General features: G+C 45.0%; 1 protein-coding gene across 14 annotated transcripts in view; it reads right to left on the reverse strand.

Moving 5' to 3' along the window:
- Positions 1 to 215: 215 nt before the first annotated feature.
- Positions 216 to 16,797, reverse strand: part of LOC110532045 (kinesin heavy chain) — a 28,138-nt gene continuing 11,556 nt past the window's right edge. The window contains exons 7-29 of one of the 14 annotated variants that reach the window (XM_036987961.2): positions 16,641 to 16,728; positions 15,755 to 15,879; positions 15,388 to 15,492; positions 14,750 to 14,898; positions 13,372 to 13,520; positions 12,881 to 13,065; positions 12,149 to 12,217; positions 7,040 to 7,246; positions 6,689 to 6,835; positions 6,283 to 6,471; positions 5,698 to 5,815; positions 5,546 to 5,607; positions 5,342 to 5,451; positions 5,086 to 5,187; positions 4,910 to 4,970; positions 4,673 to 4,744; positions 4,445 to 4,549; positions 3,192 to 3,408; positions 2,867 to 3,032; positions 2,673 to 2,755; positions 2,451 to 2,478; positions 2,221 to 2,306; positions 216 to 2,092 (exon numbers count right to left, since the gene is read on the reverse strand). In XM_036987961.2, coding sequence (XP_036843856.1) covers positions 2,228 to 2,306; positions 2,451 to 2,478; positions 2,673 to 2,755; positions 2,867 to 3,032; positions 3,192 to 3,408; positions 4,445 to 4,549; positions 4,673 to 4,744; positions 4,910 to 4,970; positions 5,086 to 5,187; positions 5,342 to 5,451; positions 5,546 to 5,607; positions 5,698 to 5,815; positions 6,283 to 6,471; positions 6,689 to 6,835; positions 7,040 to 7,246; positions 12,149 to 12,217; positions 12,881 to 13,065; positions 13,372 to 13,520; positions 14,750 to 14,898; positions 15,388 to 15,492; positions 15,755 to 15,879; positions 16,641 to 16,728 — 2,616 coding nt within the window. In that variant the 3' untranslated portion in view covers positions 216 to 2,092; positions 2,221 to 2,227. Of the gene's footprint in view, positions 2,093 to 2,220; positions 2,307 to 2,450; positions 2,479 to 2,672; positions 2,756 to 2,866; positions 3,033 to 3,191; positions 3,409 to 4,444; positions 4,550 to 4,672; positions 4,745 to 4,909; positions 4,971 to 5,085; positions 5,188 to 5,320; positions 5,452 to 5,545; positions 5,608 to 5,697; positions 5,816 to 6,282; positions 6,472 to 6,688; positions 6,836 to 7,039; positions 7,247 to 7,812; positions 7,919 to 8,063; positions 9,967 to 10,102; positions 10,171 to 10,531; positions 10,650 to 12,148; positions 12,218 to 12,880; positions 13,066 to 13,371; positions 13,521 to 14,749; positions 14,899 to 15,387; positions 15,493 to 15,754; positions 15,880 to 16,640; positions 16,729 to 16,797 lie in introns of those variants that run through there. The other 13 variants (XM_036987959.2, XM_090184281.1, XM_090184276.1 and 10 more) reach the window with 13 other exon arrangements.

Genomic DNA, 16,797 nt, shown 5'->3' on the forward strand with positions numbered 1-16,797 from the left:
TTTATTTTTAATACATTTGCACACAAAAAAGTGTGTAGATTGATGAGGGAAAAAATGTATTTAATCATTTCAGAATAAGGCTGTAACGTAACAAAATATGGAATACTTTCCTAATGCACTGTACACTCATACTATATGCCCAGCACATATTGTGGACTCACTCAGTAACCATTCAGACAGTCTTCACACACACAATACATTTCAAAACACAATGATTCTTTGGACATGATTGTCTTTAATAACTTATTTCGGTAAGGGTTTATTTCTGCCAACTACAACACAATGATTCACATATTTGAATGAGTATATACAGAAATATGCATGTCGCACGATGAATCACATTACGAGCATATAGGCCTACAGAAATTAATACATACAGTAGACATTATGGTTCCCTAACAAAGTAATATTAAGTGGCTAATTTCCTTTCATTTAATCACATACTGATATGCTGTTATACTTACAAGTTGAACAATATTATCACATATGCTAAAGTCAGACAGTGACACACTATTGTACTATAGACGGTAGTACAATTTCTCAAACATGTTACACCCAAAAACGACCTCAAACGGGAATCAAAACAGTCATCGGGGGGGGGGGGGGGGGGGCAAGCCTGGTTCGAAATCATTCAGTCGTTCATGTATCCAAGTGGAGGAGGTTATGAGTCCTCGGTCACTTAGCAATTTTGTGGTTAAAAAGACCAGACATAAGTGAGCCCACTACACACTGTTACCAATCAGAGATCCTGAGATGCTGTAGGTTCCAGTCATATTGTTGATATTAGTAGACCGACATGTGGGTCAAAGGGTCTGTTCGATAGACCTGAAGTCAACACTGTACAGTCAAGACTATAGTCAGTGTACCAACTCTATACAGTGCAATACTTGTCAAAAGACCAACACAACTCCAGCAACCGCTGGTTCTCTCTGTCCCGATTGGCTGATCAGGATTCTGACTGAGAAAACACAGCAGAGCACTGGAGAGTAACGTAAAGCTGATATTACTAACATGCCACGTTTACTATGAAATGAAAGTCGTTCAAACCCATTTCTGGTGGCAGCTCAGTTGGGAGAAGTTTGAAAACACATTCGGATGGTGTTTCGTGGTACATTGAATAACTTAATTTTTGATTTTTTTTATAGAGGTTGAGAAATGTTTGGCGTGATTTTGTTCCCGGTAACAGAACACAAGAGAGAACCGCTTGTCAAAATGCATTTTTGAGGAGCAGGTAGAAGGGCCCCTATTTTAAAATAGAGACTATCTGATCAATAACCTCATGCTTTATTTCACGAAGAGGAATCTTTGTATAAACAAAACGAGTTCACTGGACAACATAACAGCTCGCTTCACTGCCTACAATCTACTAATATAACAACATATTGGAATCAGTTTTGGAAATGACGCCAAAAGTTGTATCAGTAGAGCTAGAGGTAGGAAATACACAGATACTTCTATATGTACACACACATGGCTGGGTGTTATGATCATGTGAAATCAGCTGTTGTTGTTTATTATTAAGGCTGGGTTAGACTCTAAAGGCCATAGAGCACGGCTGAGTCACACATGCCTCAGTACTGTCTAGACAATGACATCATACAGCGAGTACAAAAGCATCATAAACTCTGCATGACATCTGTAGCGGTTTATCCCAGTTCATAGAAAAATTGAGTAACGCTGTCATGAAACATGCACAGATTCAGGTTGGCTAATTGGCTAGCTGGGCAACATGCAGAGTGAGATCCTTTGTTCGTAAGCTGACAAGACGTCTTATAGGAGAGATGCCAGGGCACGGCTATGACGACGCTCTAGGTCAGCATTACGATGCCACTGTCGAGTAAAGTGGGACAGTACATACACAGACACAGTGCTGGTCAATACCCATACAGGAGTATAAACTACTATGCGTTCTAATCACAGGAGCGTATGAGTGGGTGGTCACCATTGGGAGCATGGGGCTGAGCTATACAGTAAGACTTGGGCTACAGGGGGGGGGGGGGGCATCATTGGCCACGTACGGGTGCAGGGGGAGGGACGCTAGACGGCTGCATGCAAATATACGGGAGAGGTACTGAACACAGTGTTCGGCCATCTGTGGAAAGAAAAGGAAATCGATCGTTAGGAGACAAGCTGCAAACAGGGGAGAGTAATTCATCCCTTCGGCATGTGTACTGATGACATCATTTGCGGCGAGTTAATGTGTGCATGCGTGTTAGTTACCATGTCATTAACTTGCAGCGGTCTCCTGCTGAATGATGTAGAGTCTGCCTGGGTCGTCCACCTTACTGCCACAGTGCACATCACTCCTACACACACACACACGATTCAATACTGTAGTGTTGGAGAAGCAGCAGTTGTAGTAGTACTAATAGAGTAACAAAAGCTAGAAGCAGTAATTAGTCTCATTGCAATGCTTGTACAATATACAGTTGAGGCGCCGATATGCTTACCTGTTGTCATTGACGTCTACGGTGTTTCCTGTTCATGAATATAACAGGGAAGAGTGAGCATTAGTGTGTATAAAAACACAAAACACTTTCTTTCCTGATAATCAATAACCTAATTACAAGCTGTTAGCCAGTGTAACATATAATGTACAGTAAAAAACACAAAACAAAAACAGACCTGGTGGCGTGGGTGACTGTTTGAACTGTAATGGCTCTGGGACTCACCGTTATCCCTGTCTATGTTGAGTGGGTAGGACTCCAGCATGTCTGCGGGATTGACTGCTCTGTAGCCCAGCGCCGTGGACACTCTGCTCAACACAGAAAACAGGACACAGTCACACCAAAGTCTAATAACACACCAATACAAGTCAACTATTCCAAGCTAAAGGAACTTAACACGAGCGTGAGATGGGACTCACGTGTTGGTCGGGACGGAGCTGATCTGAGAGATAGGTGCCGTGGTCTGTTCTGTGATGGAGCTCTGGAACAGGGCATTACTGTAGGTGTTGGCCGGCTCACTGGCACGCGTGTAGAACGGGTTGGTGGGAGAGCACACCGGCAGCTGCTTCGGTCGCACTGGTTTGGCTGCAGGATGACAGTAATGCTGAGGTCAATCAATCAGTCAATAACTATTCCATTATTAATGTATTATTCCGTTGATCAATAACTGCCTATGTAGCTCTCCATCCAATAAATAGCGCAGAATCACAGTCAGTAGAGCTATATTTGGAGCGGGTGCGCTACCGATCTGTGCAGCATGGGGGCGCCTCAGAGCGTTCTTGGTCCTCATGGCTTCTTTGATGCGGTCCACTTCCTTCTGGTAACGACGCCTGTCGATCATGGCGCCCTCCTTGGCGTCCCTCAGTGCCGTCTCCAGGGCCTTAACTCTCTCAGCAGTAGACCGAAGACGTTTCTCCAGCTTTGGAAGCTCACAACGCAGATCTGCATTGTCACGAACCAGCTACAGAGAAATACAAAGAGAGAGAGAGGGAAGGGAGGAGAGAGAGAAGAAAAAAAAAAAGAGTGACACAAGGGAAGAGAGATTTATAGCAGGGAATACTGATTGATCAGGGGTGGATAAGGTAAGAGAGGGCGGGTTGAGACTGGGTGACGCCAGTTTGAGAGAGATGAGGGGAGATTGTATGAACAACAGGGAAGGAGAGGAGACTGCACACTGACCTTGACATAAAACGGATGCGTTTCATGACTCATCAAAAGTGACATTTAGCCACACACGCCCGCTTTCTTTCAATATTATTGTGTCTTGTATCACGGAGGTATTTTGAATGGAAATGTCTCTTCTCTCATAACCCGTAGCATGAAATCATGTAAACATTCCAAGGTAAATGCACGGTGTAACCTTTCCTCTTTCGGTTCGTGACAGACTAAAACAGCTCAGAACCTGTCTCTGTGAGTACGGCATCACACAAACGGCTCACTCTTTTCCTCTTTCAAACATCTCTCTCTGTTTCAAACATCTCTCTCTGTTTCAAACATCTCTGATGTACAACAACAACAAAGACCGCATGCCAAGAAAGAGAGTGTTAAGGAAGCCTCGAGCCGTGTGTGTCCCTTTTAGAAGCCTTATGCGTAGTGCCAAAAGCAGAGGGACATTTTAGGTTAAAAAAATATATATATACAGAAGAAAAGGGGACGCCAAGCCTGCTGGGAGACGGAAGCGAAGGAGAAGCGAGGGCCTGTACCTGCCGGGTGTGCTCTTAACACACAACAACAGAAACCCAATACACACACATCCATGCTCACACACTAAAAAAGCACAAGAACAAGAGGTGAAAAAGAGACAGAGACAAGAGGGGCTGAGTGTGCGAGGGAGGGGGGAAAGGTGAGAAGGGAACGGGGGGCGAAGGTAGGTCGCGATGTAGGACCATGGTGGGTGTTCACACTCGGGAAGCAGGAGAGAAGTTCCTGGTGTGACCAGTAAGCTTTTACTTCATCAAAACAAGTCAGATGACACAACTATCCTGTGAGGCTCTCACCTGTTTGTGAACCTTTGTAAGCTGGTCCAGGTTATTCTCAAGAAAGGAAATCTTCTGTTTCTGGGTGCAAGACCCCCCACTGTCATCAGGCTCCATTTCGGAACTCTGTGGACGAAAGAAAAGAATTGGAACAGAGAGAAATAACGAGAGAGATGGGGGGGGGGGGGGGTGTTTAGTGCCCTGCATAGTGATTAGTGCATCTTCTGTCTTTCGCCATCTCTAGCTCACTTTTTTAACCCGCGACGTGAGGTCTTGAACGAACAGCTTGCGCAGGTTGTGGAGGGTCTGGAGCTCCCGGGCCTGAAAATAGAGATGGAGAAGAAGAGTAGTCAAAGGGAGGAAAAAGAGGGAGAAAGTGGAGGAAAGAGAGGTAGATGCAGAGAGAGAAGAAAAGAAGCAGATGGGGCGAGAAAAAGAAAGAGAGGAGGAGGGTTCTGAGAGCGATACAGAGAGAGGGCCACTCACGACGGTGTCCTCCAGCCCTTTGAGGTCCTGCTTGGTCTGCTCATGGCGTTCATGCAGGAATCTGACAGGAAGAGAAAACCCATCGTCATCAGCAACATCCAAATCAGAATACATTTCTTAACTTTGTGACTACACGTTGTGCCAGTGTGTGTGTGTGTGTTTGTGTTCAGACTTACGACAGTTCCTCCAGCCGCTCGCTCTTGCTGCTGTCCACGCTCTTCAAACGGTCAAAGTCGGCAAGCACCTGAGCCAACTCAATCTGCAGCTTCTGGTTATGACTGAGAGAGGGAGAGAGAGAGAGGATCATGTTAAATAAGAGAGAGAGACAAAAAAAATGTAATAGTTTTTTTTACAGTGAAGTGAATATTTGATTTTTATCTCATCAACGGCACATAAAACTGAGAGGGTTACAGTAGTCTTGATGACACTGACTCAGTGAGGTCATCGATGATCCTCTGCTTCTCGTTGATTTCATCCCGCAGACGGGCCATCTGCCTTTGCTGGAGACCACGGTGAGAGTCCCCCTGCTGCCGAGGAACCTTCTGAACCACCATTAGGAAAATAACAATGTCAGATTCCTTTCATTTTTGCTCGTTAACAGGTGAAACAATTAGCATTATTGGAGTCAATGTTTACCTTGACGTTACCCTCCTCGGTCTCACCCTTCTCTCCATCCTTCTCCTCGAGCAGAGAGTTATCTGTGACACACAGAGAGAGATGTGTAAGTTCTGGTTTCCCCACCCGGGGCCTGTAGCCTGGCTGATGTGAGGGTGGATGGTGTGTGTTACCCGGGTGCTGCAGCTTGGCCAGCTCCTCGCTGAGGGAGTCGTGGCTCTCCTCCAGCATCCTCTTCTTCTGCTCAACACTCTGCATGTACTCCGTCAGAGAGCGGATCTTCGTTTCATGCTGCGAACGGCCCCGCACAGAGTCACTTGGCGCACAAGCACGCTCCCATCGACACAGCTCATAAAATGTCTACACGTTTTGTCAACAACGTGACGGAAGAATGCATTCATTGTGTACGGCGGTAAAGTGCGTCTATGTGTGGATCAGAGGAGGCTGGTGGGGAGGAGCTGTAGGAGGACGGGCTTCATTGTAAATGGCTGGAATGGAATCAATGGAACAGAGGCATAACGTGTGGTTTCCACATGTTTGATGTGCTTGATACCATTCCACTGATTCCATTCCAGCCATTACAATGAAGCCCGTCCTCCTACAGCTCCTCCCCACCAGCCTCCTCTGGTATACATGGTGTCAACATACCATATGTATTTATATACATATACATATGCTGTGTAGAGTATAGTCATTCGAGCTGGTTGTGATGTCTGCGTTTGCGTACACTGAGGTGCCCAGTAGAGCTGGAGGCTGACCTGTGAGATGAGGAGCTGGCAGGAGGAGAGCTCGCGGCCCGTCTCCTCCATCTTGCGATGACACTCCAGCTGCAGGTTCTCCAGCTGGCGACAGCGCTTCACCATGGACTTGACCTCCGACTTGATCTTGCTGATGTAGAGACGGGCCACCGTGAACTCCTCCTCGATCGCCCCGCTGATCTCCACCGGCTGCAGCAGAGCGAGAGAGCGAGAGAGAGAGATTAGAGAAGGATGGGGGAGCGAGGGATTGAAAGAAAGGCTCACAGGGTGGGTGAGAGATGGAGGGACGAGGGGGGTGGGGATGACGCGCATACTGTGTACAAAACCGCTCTCTCCCTCTGCCCATCTATCTAACGATTCTATCTCAGTGGCTCCAGAGGGGCAGTAAGAGATGGAAGTAACTCACCAGCTTGATCTCCCCGTTGCCCACGATGGTGCTGAACTCACTGAGGTCCCTCATCAGGCCGTTGAGGACGTCGGCGATGCGCTTCCTCTGCTGACCACTCACTTCCTGCATGTGGGATAGCTCCGCCTCCAACTCCATCAGATTGGCCTGCACAGCAGACAAGAGAGTTGGGCAAGATGATTGAACGGGGGCAGAAAAAAAACAATAGATAGGCTACAGATTTACTTTGGTAATTTCAAGTAGAGCAATGAATCCATAAAGCCCACAGACTTCATTCAACACTTCATAGAAAAGCATTGTAGACTTTATGTCCATTCTATGCCTTGTATTTATATGCCCTGCTGAACCCACCATCTTCTGGGCCAACTGGTCGGCCAGCAGCTGGTTCTGCAGGCCTTTCTCCTCCACCTCCAGGCTCTTCTGGTCATAGTTGATGGCCAACTCCTCAAGTGCCTGCAGCACCTCCTTCACCTCTGTCTTGGCACAGTTGCTCTCCACCTGCAGGCGGCCCAGCTCCGCCTGCACCTTGTCCCCATCCCCACGGGACGACGCCAGCAGCTAGAAGACAGAGAGAGAGAGAGAGAGAAAGAGAGACGATCACGTGAACACAGCCTCACAAACATGATCATACGTAGGAACACAGTACACATACTCTGACAACACACAATATTCGTAATACTCATATTTTACACAGTACAACCAGACACAAGACACACACAGAAGGCCTGGATTTAGAATTGGCATTTGAGTCATCCCCTGCTGTTGCTATGACAACTGTTCACAATTGAAAGATCTGCTGCCTCACTGAAAGGGTAGGAAATGTATCAGATTATGAACTATATTTAGAGTAGATTTATAGAGGATTCCAGGTTATTCGTTTGCTTGGTTATAATTCTACAACGTCTTCTGTATAGGCCTACTGTACATCCCCATAAGATGTCACCTCTACCATAAGGTGACCAGATTTCTGAAATTAAAATCGGGGACATTTCCAGTTCGGCGGTCAATATATCATTCAAATATCCAATGTTATTATCTATGACATTTTTAAAAAGAGGGACAATTCCGGTTTCATGTATTTAGTCTAACAGGCACACTGTGATAGAAAAAAACAACTACATTACAGAAACACTACAGACAAGACAGAACTGTCCAATCTGAACAGCCATTCAGTGGTCCTGGTGGCCTGGGTAGAACTGATCTGAACAGCCATTCAGTGGTCCTGGTGGCCTGGGTAGAATAAGAGCAGAAGAGAACATGAGCAAAATTGAAATTGAGAAGAAAAAAATATACTATTGTCTATGTGAGATACTTAATATAATAAATAAATAAGATGATGATGAGATTGGTAACTACATAATATACTTATACCAACCTAATCTGTATATTTCTTAGAAGAATGTATCTCCTTCAGGATTGCTATGTCTTCGGCCAGCTTCTCCATGAACTCCTGGCAGAGGAGGTTGAAGTTTGTCTTCACAATAAGCATGGCCTTGATGGTAGGAACAGTGAACCTATTTCTTGCTGCTGTCCATAGATCATTCATTTAGGAGAACACTCTCTCGACTGGTGCTTTACTTCCAGGTAAGCACATGACAACAGAGGCTAATCTAGCCAGGTTAGTGTGTGAGATGTCGTTCTCTTTGAAGTGGGTAACCCTTTAGGAACTCTTGCAATCCAGTAACCTCGTCAAACAATGCATCCTCATTGATGGCCACAATGGGGCATTTTTCCTGCAGTGTGCCTGCTGCCTTCTGGATCTCTTCACGCTGAGGTTGCCTTTTTAAAAAGGAGACCATGTAAATATTTTAGATTATCTGTGTGCTTTCCCCATAAACGTGCAAGTAGTTCACAGCCGTAGTGAAGAATGATTGGGATGTTTTGAGAAAGCTCTCTTTAGACATGGCTCCATTGTCCTCCAGCTCTCTCAGAAGTCCTCTGACCAAAACTGGAATGAAGTTGCCATCACGTCTTGCAGTCAATTTTGCCTCAATGTTTCTCAGAATTGCAGCGGACTCCACAGCACAGCGGTCCTGGCCTTCAAGCATCTTGATTGTGTCACCGAATACGGTCAGGTTTCCATTGACAAAGGCCAGCCAAAGTTCAGTCAGTGGATCTTCGAACATTGTTCGCAGGACAACAGGGCATTTGTCTTCAGAAAGAAAAAAAGGATTTCAATGGCACATACATTTTCAGCGCTCTTTCTAGAGCAGGGAGCATGGACAGCCAGCGAACATTTCTGTGTCCTAAAAAAAGCTCTTCAGTCTTTCTACTACAACGGTGAAAATGTCCAAATATCTTTGTGAGCAGGTACTCAACATCAAGGGGAATCATATCCAAAGCTGTTCTGGCCGTGTTATGAATGATGTGGGCAGGACAACCTAAGCTAATCACCTTCCACTGCAGAGCATTTTTAACTTTGGTATGGACATTGACCCTCCCCAGCCTATTCAGTCCTCCAAAGTTGGTATTTGTGTTGTCGGCAGAGAATGCCACGACTTTGTTTTCCAGGTTACATTTTTTTAATGACCTCCAGGACCTCAGCTGCAATTTCCTCTGCTGTTTCTCCTTTCAATTCAACAAAACCAAGCAGGTTTGTTTCCACAGATGTGTTGCCATCATATATCTGACTACTATTGGCAGCAGCTTTACATGTCCATGATTGGACGCATCAATGGACAGGGACACAAATTCAACCTGGTCTAGGTCCTGTGTTACCAAAGTAGTTGCCCACGGTGCTAACACGTTACTCACTATGGCTTCACATTTTGTCCTAGCACATGTAAACTTCGGCTCATAAAGCTTTCGTGTCAGTTGTGCTGTTGCAGCCCAGAGATCTGTAACTATGATTGTGTCGCATAGTGTGGTATGCAAAGACATCCCTCCTGCACAGCTAAATCATATTATTCTTGGGAAGGCTCTACCTTCTTGCAGAATGTGGTGACAGAGGACATACCAACACGGGCAATCAGGGAGGCTTTATGCTTTTTCGACTGTTGATGTTCTACCACTGCCGTTCGTCCCCCGCTGCCAATTGAAAAAGAGGAATTACAAAGGGTGCAGTAAACCATTCTATTGTCTTGACCTGAGCGTATAAATGGACATTATCTCATGTCATTGTGTCACTCTTAACTTTTTCTTCTCCTCCAATCTTTCTCCTACTCTTTTCTTCACTCCTCTTCCTGCCTTTCCTTCTCTTTACCTTTCCACCTCACTCTTCCACACTCTCCTCGCTTCACTCTTTTTACTCCCTTCATCTTTCCTTCTCCTTCTCCAATCTGTAATAATAAATAGTACACTATTAGATAAACTACTTTGGTTAACAGATTCCCATTGCTTGCCTCACTTTTGTATTTTATCTCAAAAATATTGGTTGGAATAATAAATTGGCAGTCTCTGTAATCATATCTTTACCTTTCCTCCTCTTATCTCCTTCACTCTTCTTCCTATCCAGTCTTCCTCCTCTCCTTCCTCTCCACTCTCTAACAGAAAACATTATGCGAATGTTATCCATGAAAATGTCAAAATATTTTCACACTACTTATTATAATGCCAAACCATTAAAATTGTAATCTACAAATAAATATTCTCATAATTAATTGTGCATTCATTTAATATAATCACATTTTCAAAATAGCCTGTCCACTGCATGTTTACATGTGAACATTTTTTAGCCTAGCTACCATGCCAGTAGCTAGCTAACCTAACTAGATAACTTAGTCGACATAGCTCATGTTAGCTAGCATAACCTATTTAAAACCTTGTAAAGCAGATCATCTATCTATATAATACATTGTGACATTATAACATCATTAGCTAGTATCTCAAATGATTGTAACTTACCTGGCTTGAAAAGACGTTTGTGGTGATGTTGTGGATTCACTTGACACTTGCTAAGCTTCTGGCGGAGTTTTCCACAGAAGTTTTCTCTAAAACTAGCGCGAGCAAGTAGTTAGTAGAAGAAGAGTGAATGAAGATGATATAGTGAGCAGCCCCCTCTGCTGGACAAAATAAGCACAACGCTATTGAGAGATCAACCGGCAGACTCTGCTGTCCAGTCTTTCTTGCCACGTAAAATATTATTTAACTTTGCAGTCTGTTTTTAACGCAGAGTTAAAAACGGGGACATTGCCGGGGACAGGCCACCAAAAACGGGGACTGCCCCCGGAACACGGGGATATAAACCAAGTTTTAGCATGGACACTTCCATTGAGGGCTTCCACCATTTTAAAGAGGTCAACAGGGTGGGGATTCCTATGGGTTGGGAGAGATGATGATCAGAGCATTGTCTTCATCTTGAAATTGGGTGCTATGGTCTGTAAATGGCTTTAAGCTTTATCACTGCCATCCAGTGGTCACAATAAATGAATGACACACAAGATCTGGTTCAGGACTCTAGCGCTGCAGGTGGCAGTACATCACCAATATTGGCTGTACACTTTTTTCAAACACTTTAAAATGGAGATAGCCTCAATGGGTTTTGACTAGATGTTATACAGCTACGGTCAGAAGTGAGTTTTTCCTAGCTGGTTAGGAGAACTTATGCAGCAGGTTAGGAGAATTAGGTTAAGGTTAGGAAAAAGGTTAGAGTTAGGGTTGGCCGCGATGAGAACCAGGCTTCCCTAATCGGAAAGCTTGGTGAAGCCTGGTGAGATCAATGGCTCAAAGGAGTGGAAAACCCCAGTGTAAATCAGTGACGTTTTCGCAAACACTTCAAACCAATCAAACGCCTGGCTTGGGCGGAGCTCCAAAGGCGCTCAGCAGAGTCGTACCGTAGGAGCGACAGTGTGTGACGATGGCCAGGAAATCGCAGATGAAAAACCCTAGCATTTTTGTGGCGAACCCTACGACTCTAACAGGAAACAAACACAACCTTTTGACAGGTTAATCGTCTTTATTGCAACAGGACAACACACTGGCGGAAAACCGTGACGAACATAACACGCCTTCTACGGGCATGTGTGGGGAGGGTAAATGTAACATCCAATAAAAATGCAACCGTTGGAAGCCGGTGGACCATTGTAGCCGTTTCGACCTAACATAGAATTCTCCAGACCTGAAGGAGGTGTGACAACAAGGTTTTTCGAGGTATGGCTACACACTTGGCGAAAATCCACACATTTTCGCTGAACGTGCAACTTTTGACGTCACTTTGACATAAGATGTATACCGTCTACCCATGACTGCCTAAATGGCGCTGCCCGTGCTATAATGGCAGATACACAAAGGTGAGACCTCCTATGCCTCTACCACTACCCCCCCTAGTGCCCATAAACACAAAGAGCACTATATCCTACGATAGCATTATACCAGCACGTATAGATTCAGGATCATCAAGATTTTATATCCCAATAAAAAGCGGACATATTTGTTAATAAGACCGTTGCATGAACGAGAGATGCCTGGACAGAGATACATACAGAGAGGGGAACAGAGTGTGTGTCCAGAGTGTGTCCTCACCTCATCCTGATCCAGCATCTGCTCCTTCAGTTTCTCAACCAACTGGCACTGCAGGTTGATCTCATCATCCTGTGGAGAAACACACACTTTGGTCACTTGGTCTGCTAGTGGAAATATGGACGTTAGGAACCCCTTCCTAATATTGAGCTGTACCCCCCTATCGCCCGCAGAACAGCCTCAATTTGCTTCGGGCATGTACTCTACAAGGTGTCGAAAGCGTTCCACAGGGATGCTGGCCCATGTTGATTCCAATGCACAGTTGTGTCAAGTCGGCTGGATGTCCTTTGGGTGGTGGACCATTCTTGATACAAACGGGAAACTGTTGAGCGTGAAAAACACAGCCGAGTTGAAGCTCTTGACACAACCGGTGCGCCTGGCACCTACCACCATACCCTGTTCAAAGGCACTTAAATATTTTGTCTTTCTCATTCACCCTCTGAATGGCACACATACACAACCCATGTCTCAATCGTCTCAAGCCTGAAAAATCCTTCTTTAACCGGTCTCCTCTCCTTCATCTACACTGATGGAAGTAGATTTAACAAGTGACATCAATAAGGGATCCTATCTTTCCCCTGAATTCACCTGGTCAGTCTATGTCACGGAAAGAGCAGGTGTTCTTAACGTTTTGTAACACTCAGGGTATGTAATACCCTTCAATGTGTGTGTGTGTGTGTGTGTGTGTGTGTGTGCGTATGGCGTGGTGTATGGTGTGTTTCAACAGGCCCTGACCTTGTCGTCCAGCTGCTTGTAGAGCTTGCGGATCTCCTCCTCGTACTTCTGACGCTCCTCCTCGGAGATGCGCACCACGATGGAGGAGGTGTCGTTGTCCAGGATCATCACGGGGCTCCGCTCCTCCACCGACTCCAGACGCACCACGTCCGCAGTGGTCCTCTCCGTCTCAGGAACGTTCTCCCCTGGAGGAGCATGAGGAGCAGACGCGTCAGCTCTTTAAGAGATCTGGCTTCCGATTCATAGGTCTAGCTTTTTCCAGGAAATGAAATGTCCGTGTACCTTGCTCCCAACCTCAAGCAGAGTTCAAGGGAACATCAAGAATATGCATGCCAAGCATGTCCTTTTTAAAGTATGTTAAGAGCATAAATTCAATCAACATTCAGGGAGGAGAAGAAAAAAAACTATCATTAACAATAAAACAAAGTAATAGACTAGGAATCCTCAACCATGATAAATGCTCTCCAGCTCTGTGTTTTACAGTGTCTCACCGTTCCTCCAGCGGTTGAGCTCAGCCTCCAGCCTCTGAACCGTTTCCTTCATGGTTTTGTTCTTCTCCTTCTCCTTCTCGTACTTCCTCTTCCACTGATCAGCCGTCAGCTCCAGATTGACGGAGGCCGTGTTCCTGATGGTCTTAGCGCTGGAGGGCAGGGGGAACGTTAATGACATTAATGACATGTTGAAGCGGTGGCTTCAACGGCTTCTATTCATCGCACCAGTAATATCTGCATATTCAACAGCTTATACTCATCATACCCGTAATATCTGCATATTCAACAGCTTATACTCATCATACCAGTAATATCTGCATATTCAACAGCTTATACTCATCATACCAGTAATATCTGCATATTCAACAGCTTATACTCCTCATACCCGTAATATCTGCATATTCAACAGCTTATACTCATCATACCAGTAATATCTGCATATTCAACAGCTTATACTCCTCATACCAGTAATATCTGCATATTCAACAGCTTATACTCATCATACCAGTAATATCTGCATATTCAACAGCTTATACTCCTCATACCAGTAATATCTGCATATTCAACAGCTTATACTCCTCATACCAGTAATATCTGCATATTCAACAGCTTATACTCATCATACCAGTAATATCTGCATATTCAACAGCTTATACTCCTCATACCAGTAATATCTGCATATTCAACAGCTTATACTCATCATACCAGTAATATCTGCATATTCAACAGCTTATACTCATCATACCAGTAATATCTGCATATTCAACAGCTTATACTCATCATACCAGTAATATCTGCATATTCAACAGCTTATACTCCCCATACCAGTAATATCTGCATATTCAACAGCTTATACTCATCATACCAGTAATATCTGCATATTCAACAGCTTATACTCATCATACCAGTAATATCTGCATATTCAACAGCTTATACTCATCATACCAGTAATATCTGCATATTCAACAGCTTATACTCATCATACCAGTAATATCTGCATATTCAACAGCTTATACTCATCATACCAGTAATATCTGCATATTCAACAGCTTATACTCATCATACCAGTAATATCTGCATATTCAACAGCTTATACTCATCATACCAGTAATATCTGCATATTCAACAGCTTATACTCATCATACCAGTAATATCTGCATATTCAACAGCTTATACTCATCATACCAGTAATATCGGCATATTCATATTGGAACAAGTGAATGTGAATACGAGTTAAGGAAATATTGCATGCTAAATCATTTGACTTCGGACATATTGGTACATTGGCCCTTTCTGTGGAGAATTGACAGCTGACACTGCTGACATGGTACATTGTCAATGCAGGGAGAAGACAAGATGGGGGCACAGTGTTTGTTACCGTTGTCCAAACATCAGGGTGGACTTGGTCTCAGCGTCGTTGAAGCTGGACGGAGAGCAGCAGATGAACATGGTGGTCCTACAGTTACCCCCCAGAGAGTCCTGCAGGATACGGGTCATCTTGCTGTCACGGTACGGCACGTGGGTTTTCTAGCAAACAAAACAGGAAGAAGGGATGAAGTGAGTAAGTGCACTCTTTCGAATAAAAGAAAAAGGGTTCCTAAAGGGTTCTTCGGCTGTCCCCATAGGAGAACCCTTTTTGGTTCCAGGTCTCCCAGGTCAACCTCTGTGGAAAGGGTTCTACATGGAACCCAAAAAGGTTATATCTGGAACGAAAAGGGATCTACCTGGAACCAAAAAGGGTTCTGCAAAGGGTTCTCCTATGGGGACGGCAAAATAACCTTTTTAGGTTCCAGATAGCACCTTTTTTTCAGTTGACGGCAGAGTAAGGCCAGGAGAAGGTAGGCATTGATAGGTATGTGTGGTGAGTTGGCATTGACCAGGCTTCAGATGGGTTATGGCATGGATGGCAGGGAGATGATTGTACAGTGAGTTGGTACTGGTGGATGTGTGCAGGGGCTGGATCGACATTAGGGTGACAGGTGTGTAAGGTAGATGGCTTCACTGTCTTGGACTCACCGTCCCTTCAGCCAGTGCAGAGATTACGTTGCCCAGGGCTGACAGAGACTTGTTGATGTTTTTGGCCTCATCAAGAACGGCACCCGCAGCGCCCGTTTTGCTGACCTGAGAGAGAGAGAGAGAAAGGGAGTGGGGGCAGAGAGAGAGAGAGAGCAATAGAGAAAGAGAGAGAGAGCAATAGAGAAAGAGAGAGAGACTTAATTACTGACTGTGACTCAATGACCTTTGGAAAGGTCAAAAACCCCAGTGTCACTGTGCTTATAATGTCAGCTCTGTCACAATGGCATATGCAGAGTAGACTGACCCATAGTCTCTCTCACCTCAGCCCAGCTAGATAAACCAGACAGACAAGGATGTGAAGTCTTACCTTCTCACTACCAGCCAAGTCCACCAGGTAGAGTTTCCCACACAGCTTCTGCTCCGTCTCCACGTGCTCCTGCTTGATGTTGATCAGGAAGATGCTGTGACTGCGAGAGCTGTGCTCATTCATGTCTACGAGGAGGGAGAACAACACGGAGGCGAATGAGCATCTTCATGTCAATATGCACAACATCTAATCTAGTGTTTACAGAGATGGTTTTACATGTGGATTGTTTAATGAATGCTTTTCTGGTAAATTTCACTGATATAAGATTGAAATGATCGGTATGTTTTTTTATTATTTTCTATTTAACCTTTATTTAACTAGGCAACTCAGTTAAGAACAAATTCTTATTTACAACGACGGCCTAGGAACAGTGGGTTAACTGCCTGTTCAGGGGCAGAACGACAGATTTGTACCTTGTCAGCTCAGGGATTCGAACTTGCAACTTTTCGGTTACTAGTCCAACCACTAGAGTACCCTGCCGCCCTTACCAAACCCTTTTCAGGACAAAACTCATATCTGAATCCTTCTCCTGATGCGACCTACAGTCCCCCAGAAGAAGGGCTCGTGTTACTTATCTGTTCCTATCTTATTGCACCCACTATTTTACAGTGAGAGTATTACACCAGCCAGCAGACACCCAGGTGGACCATTGCAATTGTGAGCGTCCTTATAGAGATGCTGCTTGTAAGCAGGATACGTGTGAGAAGAAGTCCCGTTATATAAGCCATATAACGAGCCACACGACCCAACTGTCGTGAGACACTTGACGAACCATGCAACTCTCCTGCTAGCAGAAAGACAGGGCGCTGGATTCACTGCAACAACAACAAAAAAGGAGACGGATGAAACGGAACGGACTAACGGAGAGAACGCTCCGAAGGCTTACTGGTGACGGCAACATGGCGGTTGTTCTTCCCCTCGTCAATGACATCCATGACCTCGTCAGGGCTGGACACAAAGCGCTCGGTGCAGCCCTGCATCACAGGGAAGGGGGGGGGGGGGGGGGGCGACAGCGGAGTGCGGTGATAAAAAGGGTTAATAAT

The sequence above is a fragment of the Oncorhynchus mykiss genome, chromosome 9 (genome assembly GCF_057628025.1).
Source record: "Oncorhynchus mykiss isolate SJ-2025 chromosome 9, ASM5762802v1, whole genome shotgun sequence".
Taxonomy (NCBI): Eukaryota; Metazoa; Chordata; class Actinopteri; order Salmoniformes; family Salmonidae; genus Oncorhynchus; species Oncorhynchus mykiss.